Source organism: Panthera onca, chromosome A1, assembly GCF_046562875.1.
Source record: "Panthera onca isolate mPanOnc1 chromosome A1, mPanOnc1 haplotype 2, whole genome shotgun sequence".
In the NCBI taxonomy this organism is placed as follows: domain Eukaryota; kingdom Metazoa; phylum Chordata; class Mammalia; order Carnivora; family Felidae; genus Panthera; species Panthera onca.
The window spans coordinates 218,876,977-218,895,702 of record NC_138339.1 but is presented as its reverse complement, the minus strand read 5'-3'; the positions used below and the strand labels follow the sequence as shown (position 1 = coordinate 218,895,702).

The 18,726-nt window shown below is 39.4% G+C and overlaps 1 protein-coding gene across 4 annotated transcripts in view; it reads left to right on the top strand.

Annotated features, from left to right (window-relative positions):
• The window catches only part of RCBTB1 (RCC1 and BTB domain containing protein 1), a 53,089-nt gene extending 36,229 nt beyond the window's left edge, over positions 1-16,860 (top strand). For all 4 annotated transcript variants that reach the window (XM_060637914.3, XM_060637915.3, XM_078433874.2 and 1 more), the window contains 6 exons: positions 652-794; positions 1,782-1,972; positions 6,533-6,659; positions 8,855-9,006; positions 9,552-9,682; positions 15,888-16,860. In XM_060637914.3, the coding sequence (XP_060493897.1) occupies positions 652-794; positions 1,782-1,972; positions 6,533-6,659; positions 8,855-9,006; positions 9,552-9,682; positions 15,888-16,028 (885 nt within the window). In that variant the 3' untranslated portion in view covers positions 16,029-16,860. The remainder of the gene's footprint in view (positions 1-651; positions 795-1,781; positions 1,973-6,532; positions 6,660-8,854; positions 9,007-9,551; positions 9,683-15,887) is intronic.
• Positions 16,861-18,726: the final 1,866 nt, after the last annotated feature.

Sequence of the window (18,726 nt, the reverse complement as noted above, 5' to 3'; positions counted from 1 at the left end):
CTATTGGAAAAGTCCAGTAGTCTCAATATTTGTTTTTGTTTTTGTTTTTTTTAATGTTTTGTTTATTTTTTTAAAAATTTTTCAACGTTTTTAAATTTATTTTGAGACAGGGAGAGACAGAGCATGAACAGGGGAGGGTCAGAGAGAGGGAGACACAGAATCTGAAACAGGCTCCAGGCTCTGAGCGGTCAGCACAGAGCCCGACGCGGGGCTCGAACTCACGGACGGCGAGATCATGACCTGAGCTGAAGTCGGCTGCTTAACCGACTGAGCCACCCAGGCGCCCCTGTTTTGTTTATTTTAGAGAGAGAGACATAGTGTGAGCAGGGGAGGAGCAAAGAGAGAGAGAGGGAGACACAGAATCCTAAGCAGGCTCTGGGCTCTGAGCTGTCAGCCCAGAGCCTGACGCAGGGCTCGAACTCACGGACCGTGAGATCATGAGCTGAGCCGAAGTCAGATGCTTAACCAACTGAGTCACCCAGATGCCTCAATTTTTGGCTCTTCTAATGCTTTTTTAATGTTCCAGAGAATGTCAGTCCACACCTGATGATGAGTTGACATTCTGCAGAAGCTGGCTGTAATCTTTAAGTAGATGTTTTCCCTGTCCTTCCTGTTTTCCTGTTTATGGTAACCATTTAAATTTACTTGCAGATTGTCTGCGGCTATGCACACACTCTAGCACTAACAGATGAGGGCTTGCTCTATGCCTGGGGAGCTAACACGTATGGGCAGCTGGGAACTGGCAATAAAAATAACCTGCTAAGCCCAGCACACATCATGGTGGAGAAAGAAAGGTAACTTGGCTGTACCATGTGTCGGGACTATGTGTGTGTTTTTGGATTTGGGATTCTGTGTGCTGGAGCTACGGTGTTTGGCTTTGTCACGCTTCTGTTTATTAATATTGTCATTTTGAACAAAAGAGTTTGAGTAGCAGCCAGAATGGACATGCGGTTGATAGGATTCTCATGTGGCTTCCTAAAATAACCTCCTGTGATTGATAGGCATTAATGCATCTTGATATAATTCTCACATTTCCTGTGGCTCATTTAGTAGGGAAGTAAAATGGGGTCTGTCGCCATGTAGAAATTGAGTGTAGTGTAGACTTTTCCTTTGAGCCAACTAAAACAACTTTTAAATCTGCTTTTGAAAGGAGATTTTCTGTTTAAATATTGATTTGATTTAATGTGTCTCACTGGAATAGATGCTTTGTTTGTTCAGCCAAATCTTGAGGTCTTACCCACTAAGCTTTAGAGTGTTGACTTGTGATTGCAGGACTGTGCCTAAGAAGCCTACTGAGAAATGTGTTTGGCTTGATGTCCATTTGGATAAGGGTGTGTAGAGTCCATTACCCCAAGGCCATCGCTTATTTAGAGGCTGTGAGAAGAAGTTGTGTCAAGGAGGTGGTATATTGAAGGCGGTGTTTTGTTCTTGTTTTTTTCATACTGTCTAAGCCCCCAGAACTGTCAAGACAGTTTCTCTCTGTCCACTTTCCTCATTTACTTTGGTTTTGAGTCCCTTTTTCCAAGTTTTCCTCAACAGTATGTATTATTTATCCTAATTCAGAATGAGGTCAGGATGAGAAGTGGGGTGACAAGCAAGGGAAAAACACAATACCCTTGCTGTGATCTTTTGGTTCTGTCCATATGACTTGAAGCTAATGTCCCTCAGTCCTGGGCTGTTTTTTGCAGCGTTGTAAGCATGGCCTTTTTATCTGCCTTGTGTCCTGTGCTGTAGGCTTCTATGATAAATAAATTACATGCATTTTTCTTAAAACATTTCAGGGTAGTAGAGATTGCGGCCTGCCACTCGGCCCACACGTCGGCTGCCAAGACCCAGGGCGGGCACGTGTACATGTGGGGCCAGTGCCGGGGCCAGTCCGTGATCCTGCCTCACCTCACGCACTTCTCCTGCACCGACGACGTGTTCGCCTGCTTCGCCACTCCTGCTGTCTCTTGGCGCCTCCTGTCTGTAGGTAAGAAAGCTCAGGGCTACTTTTTTTTTTTTTTTTTTTTATGTTTATTTATTTATTTGAAAGAGAACATGTGCAGGGGTAGGGCAGAGAGAGAGAGGGAGAGAGAGAATCCTCTGACAGCACAGAGCCCGATGCGGGGCTTGAACTCAAACCACGAGATCATGACCTGAGCTGAAGTCAAGAGTCAGACGCTTAACCGACTGAGCCGCCCAGGTGCCCCTTTCATTTTAATCGAGGTGAAATTTATGTTCATAAAATTCACCATTTGAGGGTGTACAATTCAGAGGCATTTAGTACGTTCATAGTGTTGTGCAGCCACCATTTGTATCAAGTTCTGAAACGTTTTCATCACTCTGAAAGAAAACCCTGTACCTGTTTTGCAGTCACTCCCCATTCTCCTTTCTCCAGCCCTGGCAATCACATACTTTGCTTTTACTTTCTATGGATTTACTTATCCTGGATATTTCATATAAAGGAAATCAGTGTGTTACCTTTTGTGTCTAGCTGCTTTTATGTAATGTTTTTGAGGCTTAACCATGTTGTAGTATATATATTAGTACTCCATTCCTTTTTATGGCTGAATAATATTCTGTTGTATGTATAGACCGCATTTTTTTAATCCATGTATCTGTTGATGGATGTTTGGATGGTTTCCACCTTTCGGCTATTAAGAATAGTGCCATAATAAACATTTGTGTACAGATATTTGAGTAACCTGTTTTTAAGTGCTTTTGTTATACTAAATTTATTACATAATTGAATATGAACCAGAATGAACTTAAAAAAATTAAAAACTCGTAATTTATTTATTTATTTTCAATATATGAAGTTTATTGTCAAATTGGTTTCCATACAACATCCAGTGCTCATCCCAACAGGTGCCCTCCTCAATGCCCATCACCCACCCACCCCTCCCTCCCACCCCCCATCAACCCTCAGTTGGTTCTCAGTTTTTAAGAGTCTTTTATGCTTTGGCTCTCTTCCACTCTAACCTCTCTTTTTTTTTTTTTTTTTTTTTCCTTTTTTTCCTTCCCCTCCTCCATGGGTAAAAACTCGTAATTTAAAGGGTGACATGTTAACTCCACTTTCTTTTTCTCACTTTGTCTTTCAACCAGTCTCAAATACTTTTATTTCAGAAGGGCACAAAAACCGAGCTATTGCAAAGGGTACTGGAATTTAGGGTGATCTTTGGTTACATAATCTGTCCCTTTTCTAAATATTGTCTTCAGGCGTCCATTGATGGAAAAATGGTAAGGTGTCAGAAAGTTGAGTAGCCATTAACAAGATGGGTTTAATCTCTTTTTCTTTTATTTCTTGTTCATTTCTGCATTTTTTGGGATGTATTTCTTCTAAGTTATTCTTTGTATGCAGAGGAAATAAGTGGATCATGATGGCCCCTGTGCTTGGAAATTAATGTAGCTCTTGTCAACTGTGGGGTTTGGGTTGCTTAGCAGTTGATATTAAAGACCAGTCTTGTAGTATGTGTCATGCTCAGGTGTATTAGCCAGCTGGCCAGGGCTGTCCCATCATCAGGTGACCAGTGTTTGTGCTCACGGGGGCAAAGAGTATGTTTAGGAAGAGTTAAGCTGCTGCTCAATTTAATGTGATATAAACGTTTCCAGGTTTTTTAACTATAATACAATATTTTTTTGCAGTGAATGTTGTGATTAGAAAATATTTAATTCACAGAATGGGACTGTTTAGCCATAACTACACATAGGTATAGCATGGACAGCCAAACACTATGTACATCTTCAGATTCCCAAGTGCTACTTAACCTGGACCCGTTCATAAAAGGCTTCTCCAGGTACTTGCCTCTCAGAAGTCTAATCCTGAGAAGACATCCTTTTCAGAAGAAAAGTTGTAACGTTTTTTAATGTTAAGTTTGGAAAAAATAAGATTCAGAATATCTCGTAGAGGACTTCTTACCACCTGCTAAAAGTCAGAAGGGTTTTCTCTTTCAGTTTATGATCTCAGCTGAGCGTTAGGAAGAAAGATGGTGAAATCACACCTCGGAAGAATACTTCTTCTCTAAAGGGAGTTGTTATACTTGTCAGAAACCAAAATGGGGAAAAGGGTTACTTCAACCCTCAGGACTGATGGCAGAAGTGGAGGCACCGATCAAAGCTGTTTTGCGGACGGGTGGGGTAGCAGTCTAGGTTCCTGGACTCCTTACCCATCTGAGTCATTTCCTTTCTTCTGTTTGCCAGAGATCCAGGTTACAGGGTGAGGGGAAAGCCTGACTTTTGAGAGATTGCCCACTTTCTGCCAGAGCCAAGAGAGCTCTGTGTTGTGGGAGTTCCAGGGAGGGCTTGGGTGAATGCTATTTCCTTGGGAGGTTCTCATAATAAAGCTCAGGGATGAGCTTACTTGTTAAGTTTCAGCCTAGGTTTTAACAGGTGTCCCTCTAAGAGCAGCAGGCTGCTGAGAGACACAGCTCAGTTCTTTGATGGAGTCCCGTTCTCATCTCATGGTAGAAACCTGTCTCCTGTGTTGACAGCACCTGCGTTCAGTGCCAGTGACCTCTGGAATTTTCTTTGTTTTCCTGTTAGCTGCCTTTTACTGGTTTTCCTTTGTCCACACATAGCACAGTAAGGTGTTACATAATTTGTACAAGTGCCTTTACTTTCCTTCATAAGGACATAGTTCTTCTTACATATAACAGTTCTTATCAGGCAATGTGATCGTGTTTTTGTAAAACTGTTCCCTTTGAGTATACATTGTTACTAAGTAAATTTGCTCTGTTTTTAGATAGCATGTAAGGATTATTTGTACATTAATATTTAGGGCTAATAGGGATGTTTAGATTCCACATACCTAGGAAAAAGGGTTTTTCTGCATAAGAACGTGACTGCTTAGCATTACTACTTTAGTGGTAAGTTTGTTTCTTGATGCTCCTGGAGCTGAATTTACCAACCCCTTGAAACTACCCCAAAGCAGAGCAAAGGTGTTTTCAGTGTTTCAGTCAAGGAGAATTGATAAATTCTTAGCCCTGGAAGAGAACCACTCAAGTTTTTTTTCTTTTTTTTTTTTTTTTTTTTTCAACGTTTTTTATTTATTTTTGGGACAGAGAGAGACAGAGCATGAACGGGGGAGGGGCAGAGAGAGAGGGAGACACAGAATCTGAAACAGGCTCCAGGCTCCGAGCCATCAGCCCAGAGCCCGACGCGGGGCTCGAACTCACGGACCGCGAGATCGTGACCTGGCTGAAGTCGGACGCTTAACCGACTGCGCCACCCAGGCGCCCCTCTTTTTTTTAAATTAATTTTTAAATTTACATCCAAGTTACTTGGCACATAGTGCAACAATGATTTCAGGAGTAGCTTTCAGGGATTCATCCCCTACATGTTAATACCCAGTGCTCATCCCAACAAGTGTCTTCCTTAATGCCCCTTGCCCATTTAGCTCATCCCCCAATCCACAACCCTCCAGCAAACCCTCTGTTCTCTGTATTTAAGAGTCTCTTATGTTTTATCCCACTCCCTGTTTTTGTATTACTTTTGCCTCCCTTCCCTTAATGTTCATCTGTTTTGTATCTTAAATTCCACATGAGTGAAGTTACATGATATTTGTCTTTCTTTGACAGACTAATTTCGCTTAGCATAATACCCTCCAGTTCCATCCACGTAGTTGCAAATGACAGGATTTCATTCTTTTTGATTGTTGAGTAATACTCCATTGTATATATATACCACATCTTCTTTTTTTTTTTTTTTTTTTTTTTTTTTTTTTTTTTTTTTTTTTTTTTATTTATTTTTGGGACAGAGAGAGACAGAGCATGAACGGGGGAGGGTCAGAGAGAGAGGGAGACACAGAATCGGAAACAGGCTCCAGGCTCCGAGCCATCAGCCCAGAGCCTGACGCGGGGCTCGAACTCACGGACCGCGAGATCGTGACCTGGGTGAAGTCGGACGCTTAACCAACTGCGCCTCCCAGGCGCCCCTACCACATCTTCTTTATCCATTCATCCGTCGATAGGCATTTGGGCTTTTTCCAGTTTGGCGATGCTGTAAACATTGGGAGAACCAATCAAGTTTTAAGTGAGCAGTGATACAATCATGGACTGCCTATAAATTTTTCTTTTCTTTTTTAAATATACATTTAAAAGTTTTTAAATGTTTTATTTTTGAGAGAGAGAGAGGGAGAGATTGGGGGAGGGGCAGAGAGAGAGAGACAGAATCTGAAGCAGGCTCCCACCTCCAAGCTGGCTCTCCCTGATGTGGGGCCTGAGCTCACAAACTGTGAGATCATGACCTGAGCCAAAGTCGGACACTCAGCTGACCAAGTCACCCAGGCACCCCTAAAAAATATACATTTTTAAATGTCTAACTTCATATATAAGACTGGTAATTGGCCTTTTCAACTACATACATATTTTTTGGTAGTTTATAGACTTAAGATACGTATTTTCATATGGTGAAATTGATTTGTCAAATAAGGCACAAACTTGAAAAAAATCTGAGTTATTCACCTTGCTAATGGTTATCTTTTAGAAGTCTTTTCTTATCTCTGGCACATTTCTTCAGATTTATGTACTAGTAATGGGTTTGTTGCTTTCAGAGCATGAAGACTTTTTAACAGTTGCTGAATCACTGAAGAAAGAATTTGATAGTCCGGAAACTGCTGATCTGAAGTTTAGAATTGATGGGAAATATATCCATGTCCATAAAGCTGTTTTGAAAATCAGGTATTTTTGCACGAGCTTAGAGACATTGATAACCTTACTTTCTTTTTGCAATCTCCTTTTGGTGACCGCTAAGAAATAGCCTTGGTAGTAGAGAGAAATGGCGCTACTTACTATATTTGTGGATAGTATCCATGCATTATCTGTGTGTGTGAGTGTGCACTCGTGTGCCTTTTTGAAAAAGCATAATGTGGTAGTAGAAGTATTTGTCTATATATATATATTTTTAATATATATATGTATATTATATACATATAAATATATATGTATACATATATATGTGTACATATATACATATATATATAATATATATATATTTAATAAAATATATGTTTATTTATTTTTGAGAGGGAGAGAGAGAGATGAAAAACACGAGAGGGAGAAGGGCAGAGAGAGAGGGAGACACAGAATCCGAAGCAGGCTCCAGGCTCTGAGCTGTCAGCACAGAGCCTGATGCGGGGCTTGAACTCATGAACCGCGAGATCATGATCTGAGCTGAAGTTGGACATTTAACCGATGGAGCCACTCAGGCTCCCTGTCTATATTGTTTTTTTAAATGAGGTTCTTATGAATTCTTATTTCTATCGACAAATTTACTTACGTGATTAAAAAAATACAAGAGATTAAAGTGTGTATGTCCTCTTAAAGATTCATTCCCCGCCCCATCAAGAAACTCTCATGGTCAGGAGTGATGGACCTCTGGCCCTGAGGGACATGTGATTCCCAATTAAAGGAATGATCTTTAGGGGCGCCTAGGTGGCTCAGTCGGTTAAGCAGCCGACTTCGGCTCAGGTCATGATCTCACAGCCCATGAGTTCAAGCCCCACGTTGGGCTCTGTGCTGACAGCTCAGAGCCTGGAGCCTGTTTCGGATTCTGTGTCTCCCTCTCTCTGACCCTCCCCCATTCATGCTCTGTCTCTCTCTGTCTCAAAAATAAATAAACATTAAAAAAAATTTTTTTAAATAAATAAAGGAACGATCTTTAGATATAGTAAATGGTGGGAGTTATTTGTATAAATGTGAGGGAACTTTGTATTTATTAATAACAGTTTGGACTCTTGCCCCCTAAGGCTGCCATCACTGAGAAGGAGGCACATGAAGTGAGACCATAGAGAGTTAAACTGGTCCTTTTTGAAATGTAGTTAAAAACCTCTTTACAAAATAACACGTTTTAAGGGAACCTAAAAGCCATATAGATCATTCATTACTAAGAGAGTAAATATCTGAACCAAAGGAATGAAATTATAGACTGGAAATGTTTCTTCTGGGAACCTGTGGTCAACTAGTCTGTTCCTTTCATGCATAGTTTTCTGACCCATTTGTCATTCCTTGCCTAGACAACTATTTCTTTTAACTTCTCAGATGAAGTAATTTCTTATGTAGATGGAGCCATTCTTTTGGTTGTGAATGGATTTTGAAAATATTCTGTTTATTTATACCATATCTCATTTTAAAAGGATTTGAAAAGATGATTTTTTAAAACTGAAATATGTAGAAAGCCCAGTTTTAGAAATCAATTTTGCATGAAGGTGGCTTTTTACATGCAAATATAACATAAAAAGACCCACTTTCCTAGTGAATGTTTTTTCTGAGTAAGGTAGTAACAGACTTGGGTGTATTGGAGAGGGAGCAGGTCAAAGCAGAGGAACAAAATAGGACTGATGGCTGTTTTGGAGATGAGTCAGAAAAGGAGGAAAATTGTCATGTGAGGTAATGTGATAATCATCAGCCTAAATGTGATCCAGTTAACATTGAAAGCGGTTTTAAGAACATGCTGATTACTTGAAAATTAAAAACCAAATGAGTTATTTGAATGATGTTGATGTATCGTCAAAGATTTGAACTCTCATTTCTGAATTTCCTTTAATTTCATTGTTTAAAATGCATTTCTGTATAATCCTCTTAAGAAAAACGAGGGAGCAAAATCCTTGATCTGGATGAGGACTGTCAAAGGCAAAGAGTGGTGCACCTGAAGGGCTGGGTACTTCTAGGCCCTACTTAGAATCCTTAGTATTTAATAGGAGATGCCCATCAGAAAATGCAAGTGAATCGATTCAGAAGGTGAATGTGAAAGCCTGTGCTAGCTGAAGATTCCTAAGCCTGTGAGTGTGGGCCTGAATATAGTGGTAGGTAGGGAGACCTATGAGAGTTGTTGGATTTCGTCAACTTCGTTAGATAACTTTGCTTGTTCTGTTTAGGTGTGAGCACTTTCGATCCATGTTCCAGTCTTACTGGAATGAGGATATGAAGGAGGTGATAGAAATAGACCAGTTTTCTTACCCAGTGTACCGTGCCTTCCTCCAGTACCTCTACACAGACACAGTGGACCTGCCACCTGAAGATGCCATAGGTACCTCAGCCACCGGGACGGGCCAGGCCTCACGAGCAAAAGTCTCTCCCTCCACGTTCTCATAGTACTGAAGTGTAAAGAGTTTCAGCTCAATTGGCTTTTACATGGTTTTTAGAAAATATTTGAAGTAAATGTCTTTAAAAATAGTATTGTATAAGTTGTTACGGTTCACAGTTATAGACCTAGTTTATTTATGGCTATGGACTTATTTTAATTTTAATAATTTTTAATTTTGTAATATTTTAATTTTTAATACGTTGCTAATGCATTTCGTGTATCCTCTTGGAAACAAAAGAAGGGGGGCAATTCCGTTTATTCCCCTTCTTTTGTACTGTAGAGGAAGTTGTATAAAGCGAGTGTAGGAGAGGTCTGTTCTGGGGTGGGGAGGGGAGTGAGAAAGAGGATCTATTTAATAACCTTTAGGGTAGCATTCATTAAGAAACTTTTGATTCATCTCCATAACTCTTTTCACCAAAATGAAATATATGTTTATAAATTAGGGGAAAGTATCATAAACTTGGGGTGAAATTCTTTTTTGTTTTTAGGTCTTTTGGACTTGGCCACGTCTTACTGTGAAAACCGGCTGAAAAAGCTCTGTCAGCACATTATCAAGCGTGGAATTACGGTGGAGAATGCCTTTTCATTATTCTCTGCTGCAGTCAGATACGATGCAGAGGTAACATAAACAGCAAACTGAAGCCAACCCCTCCAGCTCCCTGTGCTCTGCCTCCCACCCTTTTCTTGCATGAGACAAGGAACATGAATAATTTCATATCTGTGTATGCTCTGAAATTCTATCATTGTCTAATTGTAACTCATAATGATTCATGTGCGAAGAGCTTGCTCTGGACTCCTTTTTATTTGTGTGTTTGTTGTGGATGGTTGATTTTGCACTGGATTGAATTCTTAATCTGGGATTCATGGGTCTCTAAAGAATCTATGAATGAATGGCCTTTTGAGAGTCTGAAATTTTGCATTTGGTATGTTTTCTTGAAGTTAAGAATCAGAGCGTCATCATATTGTAGGCTTGTGAGCAGAACTGTTTCTTATTCTCTATTCTGTAGTGCGTGGCACATAGTAGGCACTGGATGATAAATGTTTGTTGAACTGAATGAATATGGTACCACCTGAAGGATACATTAAGGATAATTAGTGAACTAAAGTCTGGTACGGTTGGTTTTATAAATTTATAGAGAATATAAGGTAGAGAGCAACAGCCTTGGAGTCCAGCTAAGGCATACACCTTTAATGACACAATTAGCCCGTTCTTAGAGGTAGTATTTTGTCATCATTTGACAAGGCAGAGTACGCGGTATTGCGATTTACCAAACACCTGCAGGGATCTTCTCCTTTATCAAACTTAGGGATCCAAATGGACCATTACGTTTTGTATTTTCAAAGTGCATCCTATTTTTATTTGAAATTATATTATCATAAATATTTGCTAAGGTCAAATATAGTTGACTTTGTCTGTGGCCTGACAGCAGATTTGGTGATTAAATTATTTCTAATAGGAAATGGATGTCTAGATTTTTTTCTTGCCTTTTCTGTGACACCATGAACTTGTTTATTAGAAGTGCCCTTTTCTTTAGGTTGCATTTCTACCTAGTGATGTAACTTTAAATTGGTCAGTGCACTTTCTGTCCATTTGGTAATTCACTTTTAGCATCTTCTCTGGATCTCTCCCTTCTCCTTACTACTAACGAGTTCCATATTCTAGGGGTTAGGATATTGCTGATTAAAACCAGTTAGAACCACCTGGGCAGAGGCAAACATCTCAGCTCTAGTTGCTGGAAATTTCTCATTTTAAGTTAAAACCTATCCCATCAAGTTTCCAGGAAAAAACCTTATGGCACTTCTGCCTGTGCCAGCTAATCACTTTTTTAAATTAGCTTTCATTTTTCTCATGCTGAGTATAGACATTAGATACCATCTCTTGCTTGAGACTGCAAACGTGTTTCCCTGAGTCTGGCACAGTGTGGGCATATGGTTGGCACTCAAGAATGTATGCTGAGTTTAATGAATGAGTGAATATATGTGAAACACCTTGCCATGAAGGTGTCCTTTAAAAAATGAAGAAAACAATAAACTCCAAACCCCCCAAATATTAATACATTCAATGTAGAAAACTTGGAACGTAGAAGACAAAAACAGAAAGAATCACTTCTTTCTTTTTAGGCTGTATTTTTTTTGGGGGGGGGGGGGATTCTTCTAGGAGTTACCTTGTATTTCCCTTAATGCAATAGAATGTAGTAAGTAAATAAATGAAGTGTTTAGAATGTAAAAATAAAACCTACTAGCCGTATCTATAAGTTGATGCGAAGCTACCACTAAGATTGGAAATTTACCACCAAAATACTGACTTTCAGAAGCTCCGCTTAGGGAGACTAGATGACTTTGCCTTCATTCTGTGGTTGAAATGCTAGGAAGATGGAGACAACCTTCTCACATTTTTTCTGTTTCCTGTAAGTTCTTGTGGTTCCTCCATACCCCCTTTTGACAAGGTAATTTTGCAGCAAATGACACACATAAAAGCAACAAAAATGTATTGGCTCAGTAGTTAGGAAGATTTTTCTGGTTGTTGTGGAGCCCCGGCATTCTGAATGCACTGTCAGTCTTCCTCCAAGTTTTAAGTGAAGAACAACCCGGCAGAGGAGCCCTTCAGAATTCCTCCAGTACAAATCCAAATAAATGTTGCCATCAAGGGAGTAGATGTGAAAAAAACATTGTATCAAGATAGTTTGTATCTTATTACACAAATTTTGAAATGTTTCTATTTATACTGTTTCTTTTCAGGAAATGTTTGTTTTCTGTGTATTTTTGGGTTTTTTTGTTTGTTGGAAAGAGAAGGCGAGCTGGGAGAGGGGCAGAGGGAGGGAATCTTAAGCAGGCTCCACGCTCAGCACAGAGCCCAATGTGGGGCTTGATGCCACAACACTGGGATCATGACCTGATATGATCTGTTCAACCCACTGAGCCACTCAGGCACCCCCTAGTGTATCTGAACATCAGGAGAAATAGCTGGGAGGGAAGTATTATTTGTTGAACCAGAGTGGAGAGTTTTCCAGAAAATCCTCCTTGCTTAGCAATTTAAGTCCTAAGATTTTGCTCTTGGAAGTAATAAATATAAGGCCAGGAATCTAATTCCAGAATTAGTTTGGGATATGCGTGTTGAAAGTTTTGCGCTAAAACCAAATGGTCAGCATTTTTTCTTCTTTCCAAAATTAAAAGTTTTCTGTGATCAGTAAAGTATTTTTTGGTTAGTGAGAGTGCCTTTTCTTTATTTTGTCCTATTAAGACTTTAAGTACATTGTAGGGGCGCCTGGGTGGCTCAGTCGGTTGAGGGACCGACTTCCGCTCAGGTCATGATCACACGGTTTGTGAGTTCGAGCCCCGCGTTGGGCTCTGTGCTGACAGCTCGGAACCTGGAGCCTGCTTCTGATTCTGTGTCTCCCTCTCTCTGCCCCTCCCCTACTCATGCTCTCACGCTCTCTCTCTCTCTCTGTGTCTCAGAAATAAATAAACATTAAAAAAAAATTTAAAAAAACTTTAAGTACATTCTAAAAACCAGAGACCACTTTGATATGGAATATTTTGTACCTGATATACTAGGAAACAAATTCTAAACTTACAGTTTTGGGGTTTTGTTTTATTACTACTTTAACAATAATTTTGGGCAAAGTTAGGTGTGGTTCACAATTTCTTGCCATCCAGAATATGTCTCAAGGGGGGTTTGTAACACATAGGTAGCCTGTCTCATCCTGGCCAAGTAGCCTTCCATAGAAAAATTAGCATTCGACTATTTTAGCTTTGGAGGACTCAAGACTGGATAAGAACTCCATTTAGGCTGCAATAGCATTTTTTAAAATGTGGATATTTAGACCATCGATTGTGTTTTAAGAAGATCTGTGGAAAGGAAAAATGACTTATTCTCGGAATATATAAATTATTGGAATAATTTAAACATTGAAAAATTTGGAATGAGTTTATAAATTAGAGTAGCAATTTATTTTGATCTTCCTTGCTAATTACAACAAATCTGACATTTTATCTGATTTGCCTCAGAGCCACTTTATAATAATTTCACCACAAAATGTCATGAATATGGAATTACTTCTGATATACCAAAAATATTGTATTAGAGCCCCTGATTTTACACTCTTTCCCACTTTTATATTCCGTCGGCCTTAAGAAGATGCTTTCATTCTATTATGAACGTTTTTCATCTACGGGTCAAGTAATCCTTTTTATTCTTCTTGGAAATGTTTTATATAAACAGTTAAACATATATAAGCTTTTATACAAAGCCCAGCAGTTCTGTTACAGTTAACTTACAGTTGGGTAAGTGTTGTATTTTCTTTTCTGGATAATTGAAGATGTGATACATTTGCAGAGTGAGGTGAACAGATCATGTAGGTTCTCAAAATATTCAAGAATTATCAGGAAAATATTGATCTCGTTCACACATCAGAGGCAGGCTGGCTCAGGGCATTGGCTGCTAAGTGAGTTGCATGACTGTGCCACTCTGTTCATGCAGGTGAGCTTGCATATCCAGTTTCTCTCTCCAAGGGCACTCAGTGCTTCCTTTTCCATAGATCTGCCTTAAGCAAGTTAGTCAGTTATTAAATAAGTTCTTTAAACAGCCCAGCTTTAGGTTCTTTTCAGGATTCTCTAGTTAGATTTGTAATGTTTGAAACTGCTAAACATTTTTTGAATACTGAGCTATCTTACCAATTCAGACTCATTGGAGGGGAAGGGAAGACAGTTTGCTAGAGCTGTTTTCATAAATGTATGAAGTGATTTATAACTAGAGGTGCCGTCTGTGTACCTGTGCTATATAAAAAGTTCTTCAGAGTTTATACTCAAGATAGTCTTTGGATATACTCATTGTTTGACCTCTGAAGATCTTGAATTCCGGATCTGTAGACACTATAATAAGGTTTTACAGTGCCAGAATTTAGTGCAATCTTCTTTGAATTTGAAATTGTATAATTAAGAGTCAATATTTAAAGATCCTCATCTGATACATTAGATGGTTTGAGGGACTTTGTGTGCTTATGACTGGTTACTTCTTCCTAAAATATGTGTAGATAAACTAGTTGTCTCTTTTTGATAAATAAGATAAAAATGACTTTTCTCTCCTTGTGGAATATAATTTAGTCCCAAAGCTGTGTATTAATCATTGGGTTGTTATACCAGGAGTAGGACTTTTTCTTCAATAATTGAGAGGGAATGTTTAATATAGTTTAACATTATAGTTTATTATAACACACGGAACATTCAGCTGTACTTCAGCCCACTGGGAATCTCTTATTTAAAAACGTGGATGTGGAGATTGTGCTGATACTTTAAATGCATTGTGAATTGTCTGGAAAGCAAAACTCTGTCAGCAGCTGGCTGATACACATTAGATGTGGTTTATCTCTTACTGGTTATATGACTGGAAGGGGACATCATTCAGCTAGGGACAGAGGGACCCTCAGAATAGGGAAGTATTTGTTCGCAGGGGTCTGCAATGAGAGAGTAGAAAGGAGACGTGTCTCTGTGTTTGTGTGGGTCCTTCCCCATTCTGCCTGACATTCTCATTTCACGGTGGCTGGAAACATGAAGCCAGGATGCTGCAGTTTAAATGTTGTCCAGTTCCTGGTTTGATAGAACCCTGAGTATTGACCTTCAGTGTAGCTGGCAAAGTTACAAGAATCAAGGTGTTGGTGATAAGAGCTTTTAGTGTGATTTGCTGTTACATAGTTAGTCTTTGTATACGTTCCAGTACCTAATGGATTTAATAAATACGTGTTCCGTCGTTTCAAGGAACAAACATGGTAGTGTTTTGCTGGGGATGAAAGGCTCTGTTAGCATTGGCAGAAATGTTTAAGTTGTTCTGGTTTACCACTTGTATATGTTACTTCTGAATGTCGGTAGCTGATGACTTCTTTTCCTGAGTGAGAACTCCAGACTGAATATTTTCCTCTGGACCGACTATCTGAGAAATTAGTGTGTGGGAGTGGGAGTGTGTCTTCCTTTGTGGCTTTAACAATGAAGGCATTTTTATCTCGGAGAGCATGAAAGTGAATTTAAGGTCTGTGGATTTTTTTTTTTTTTTTTTAATGTGTCTCCTTAGGACATCTCTTCATCACTTTTGTATTTCTTAAGGTCTTCCTTAAGCTAAATAACCCACATCTTAATTCTTTTCTCTGACTTGACTGTGGTCAAACATACGTTGGAGTAAAGTTGCTTTCAGCTTTGTTTTTAATTATTATTGAAGAAGAATTGACGTATAATACTGTATTAGTTTCAGGTGTATGCGTTCAGCTCGTTAAAGTCTTTGCATGTGACCGGGCTGTGTGACAGCCATGCGGAGGCTGCCCCCCCATAGGCTCTGTGAATGGGTGTACGTTCTAGAGAGTCAGACTTGAGGTAGGGGAGCTGTTGGACTTACTGTGTTGTGACTAAATAGTACGTGCTTTTCTTTTTTTATTTAAAAGATTTTTTTAATGTTTATTTCTGTGTGTGTGAGAGACAGAGCATGAGCGGGGAAGGGGCAGAGACAGAGGGAGACACAGAATCCAAGGCAGGCTCCGAGCTGTCAGCACAGAGCCCGGCGGCGCAGGGCTCGAACTCACTCTCAGTGAGATCATGACCTGAGCTGAAGTCGGACACTCAGCCGACTACTGAGCCACTCAGGCGCCTCAATAGTACGTGCTTTTCTGATGCCTACCTATGTACAGTCACTTGTTTGCTTAGTTTGAGGTTTCTGGCCTCAAATATCTTTTCTAGGGGAGGGTGAGAGATTTGGGATGAGGGGTTTGGATAGAAGTAATTTGATCAAAGTTAATAAAAAAAAGCCTCTTTTTGTTTTTATTTTTGTTGTGTGTGTCCAGGATTTAGAAGAATTCTGCTTTAAGTTTTGCATCAATCATTTGACAGAAGTTACACAGACTGCAGCATTTTGGCAAATGGATGGCCCTCTGCTAAAGGAATTCATTGCTAAAGCCAGTAAATGTGGAGCCTTTAAGAACTGAAGCCCCAGGCTGCTGGGTTTTGTGAATGCTCTGGGGCACTGGCCATGGTGGCTGCTTTGTGCTCTGCGGGTGATGTAATTTTGCAGGTAAAAAACCCGTCAGCTTGTTTGTTTTTCACATCTTGAGACACCATTCTCCATGTAGGAATGTATGAAGGATGTACAGCTTTTCCTGAACCCGTTCTAAACAAGTCTTGTTTCCAGATATGTGCATTTTAAATGTGACCTTAATTTGGCTAGAACATTGTAAAGGGGTGAAAGTTTAGCTGGTCGTTTGTGTTTTGTTTTGTTTCGTTTTGTTTTGTTTTGTTTTTGATTAGAGGAACTGCTGAACTTGGAAAGGAGAAGTTTGCGGTAATTCTCCTGGCTCACATAGTAACAACCCTTTCCACCCCAGGACCTGGGATGGTTTGTGGATTGTGAGATAGACATAAGAGGCCCCACCTTGAATTAAAGATGCTGACTTTGGGGCTTGTTGAAATGCTGCATCAGTTGCTAGTTCACTAGCCGTACTGTGAAGGAGTAGTGAAGATAGTTTGAGGTTTTTGTGTGTGTTTGTACTACTGAGGACCTTTTTTAACTTCATCGCGTATCAAAAAACAATATTCAGTTTAATATGAGTTAAACCTATTACGATGATGATTATGCAAAGATAAACTTGTAGGCTAGCCAAGGTTTCTCTTAAGAATTAAGTCCATAAAGAGTAGTAATTTAGGACTACCTGTAAAAAGTTGATATTGAAAGAAACTTTGGACAGAGGTCAATATAGAGTATCCACAACTCTCCAACAGTGTTTTGTTTTATTAAGATACAGTCTAAGAGCTGAAGTTTAAATTTGATTCCCCACCGTTTCCCCCATAAACGCTAATCATGAGAAGAAAGTAATGGCATATTCAGCATACTCTTGCCTTCCTAAATTATGGCTGCTAGACGATCAGATCCACTACATCTGACTCACAAGGTGTTCTTAAAACCAGCTTTCTGGCAGGACTTCATAGAATTTCTCTCTTTTATCTATAGGCCAAGTGTCACACCTTTGCTTGTTTGCAACTTCAGCTTTCGTTTTTTATTTCCTCGTCTTTTGATTGTGTTAGGTATAATATTTAGCACAATATAACTTTGAAAAAGGATCAAAATTATGATTTCCCTGAAAAGATCCTTTTAAATAGGGTCCTTTTAAGTTCAAGTGTTTTGTTTTGTTTTGTTTTGTTTTTTTCCCCCGTTTCTTTTTTGGTCTGGTTATGAACATGACTTTTGGAGGAAGAGTGTTCAACTCTGAGTTTTATCGTGTGTGTCTGTTGAGCTTGCTGTAAGAACAAATCTTTGTTCTCTCTGGCTCACAGACTCATTTCCATTTGTGGGCATTCCCTTAGTGAACGGTTTCCTGTTTGGAAGGTCCCTCATCTGAACTTGGAGGCCAAATACATTTTCAGAGTCAAATTAACAAGAGAGTGAAGATATGCTGCAGCTACTATTTTTAGCAGTGTTTCTAAGTGTGTCTGAGGGTTTGGGTGGGAGTGAGGGCCCAAAGATAGGAATTCATTGATAAGTGAGATAAATTCAAACCTAGAAGTCCCAGCTCCCTTTTCTTGACCATGTTGCAAGTGATTGAAGCCCAGTCAGTTATTATTTAGGATTAGTTCTGCAACATGATAGAATTTTTCTTACTAGGTTGATGAATGCACATTAATTTGATTATTAGCTATGATGGGTAGTGTTCATAACAATCACTGTTCTATAGGCTTATGATCTGGACAAAACAAGAACTGCGGTATGTTTACTATTGCTCTTACTTGAAAAAAACTTAAAGCACAAATTAAAGTAGTAGATCCATTTCCATAGATTGTTCATTCATTCAACAAATATTTACTGAGGTTCCTTATATAGGTAAAGAACCACTTCTCAGATTACCGAGTAATTTGTATGAGTGTGTATGTAGTGAAGAAAATGGAAATATGTTCTTTGAGAAGTACTTGAGTATCTTTTTTTTTAATACACTCTTATTTTTCTACTTGGTTTCATTGTTAATCATAGCAGGAAATGAAAACTGTTCTTTGAGTTGTTTTTTTCATCTGATGTGATAATGAAAGCCAAAGTATTCATATTTCTTAAGATAACCCTAAATGTACTCTTGAACTTCTTACTGGAATAATATTTGATACTCTAGTATATAGGCTGTATTTATGTAATGTTTAGAATGACATATTAATAAATAATGTCAAGACATACATGCAGAGTTGTTTTTCCCTCTCAAAAATCAGTAATGTGCAGCCTTAAAACGGAAGGAAGTTCTTCTAACACATGCTGCAACCCGGATGAACCCCAAGGACATTATGCTGGGTAAAATATGCCAGTCACAGAAGGACAAATACTGCATGATCCCACCCACACAAGGTAACTAACATAATCAAATTCACAGAGACAGAAAGCAGAATGCTAGTTGCCAGAGGTTGGAGGTGGGAGAGAGGACTTAGGAGCTAATGTTTAATGGATACAGTTTCAGTTTTGCAAAATATAAAGAATTATGGAGGGGCGCCTGGGTGGCTCAGTCGGTTGAGCGGCCGACTTCGGCTCAGGTCATGATCTCACGGTCCGTGGGTTCGAGCCCCACGTCGGGCCCTGTGCTGACAGCTCAGAGCCTGGAGCCTGTTTTGGATTCTGTGTCTCCCTCTCTCTGACCCCCATTCATGCTCTGTCTC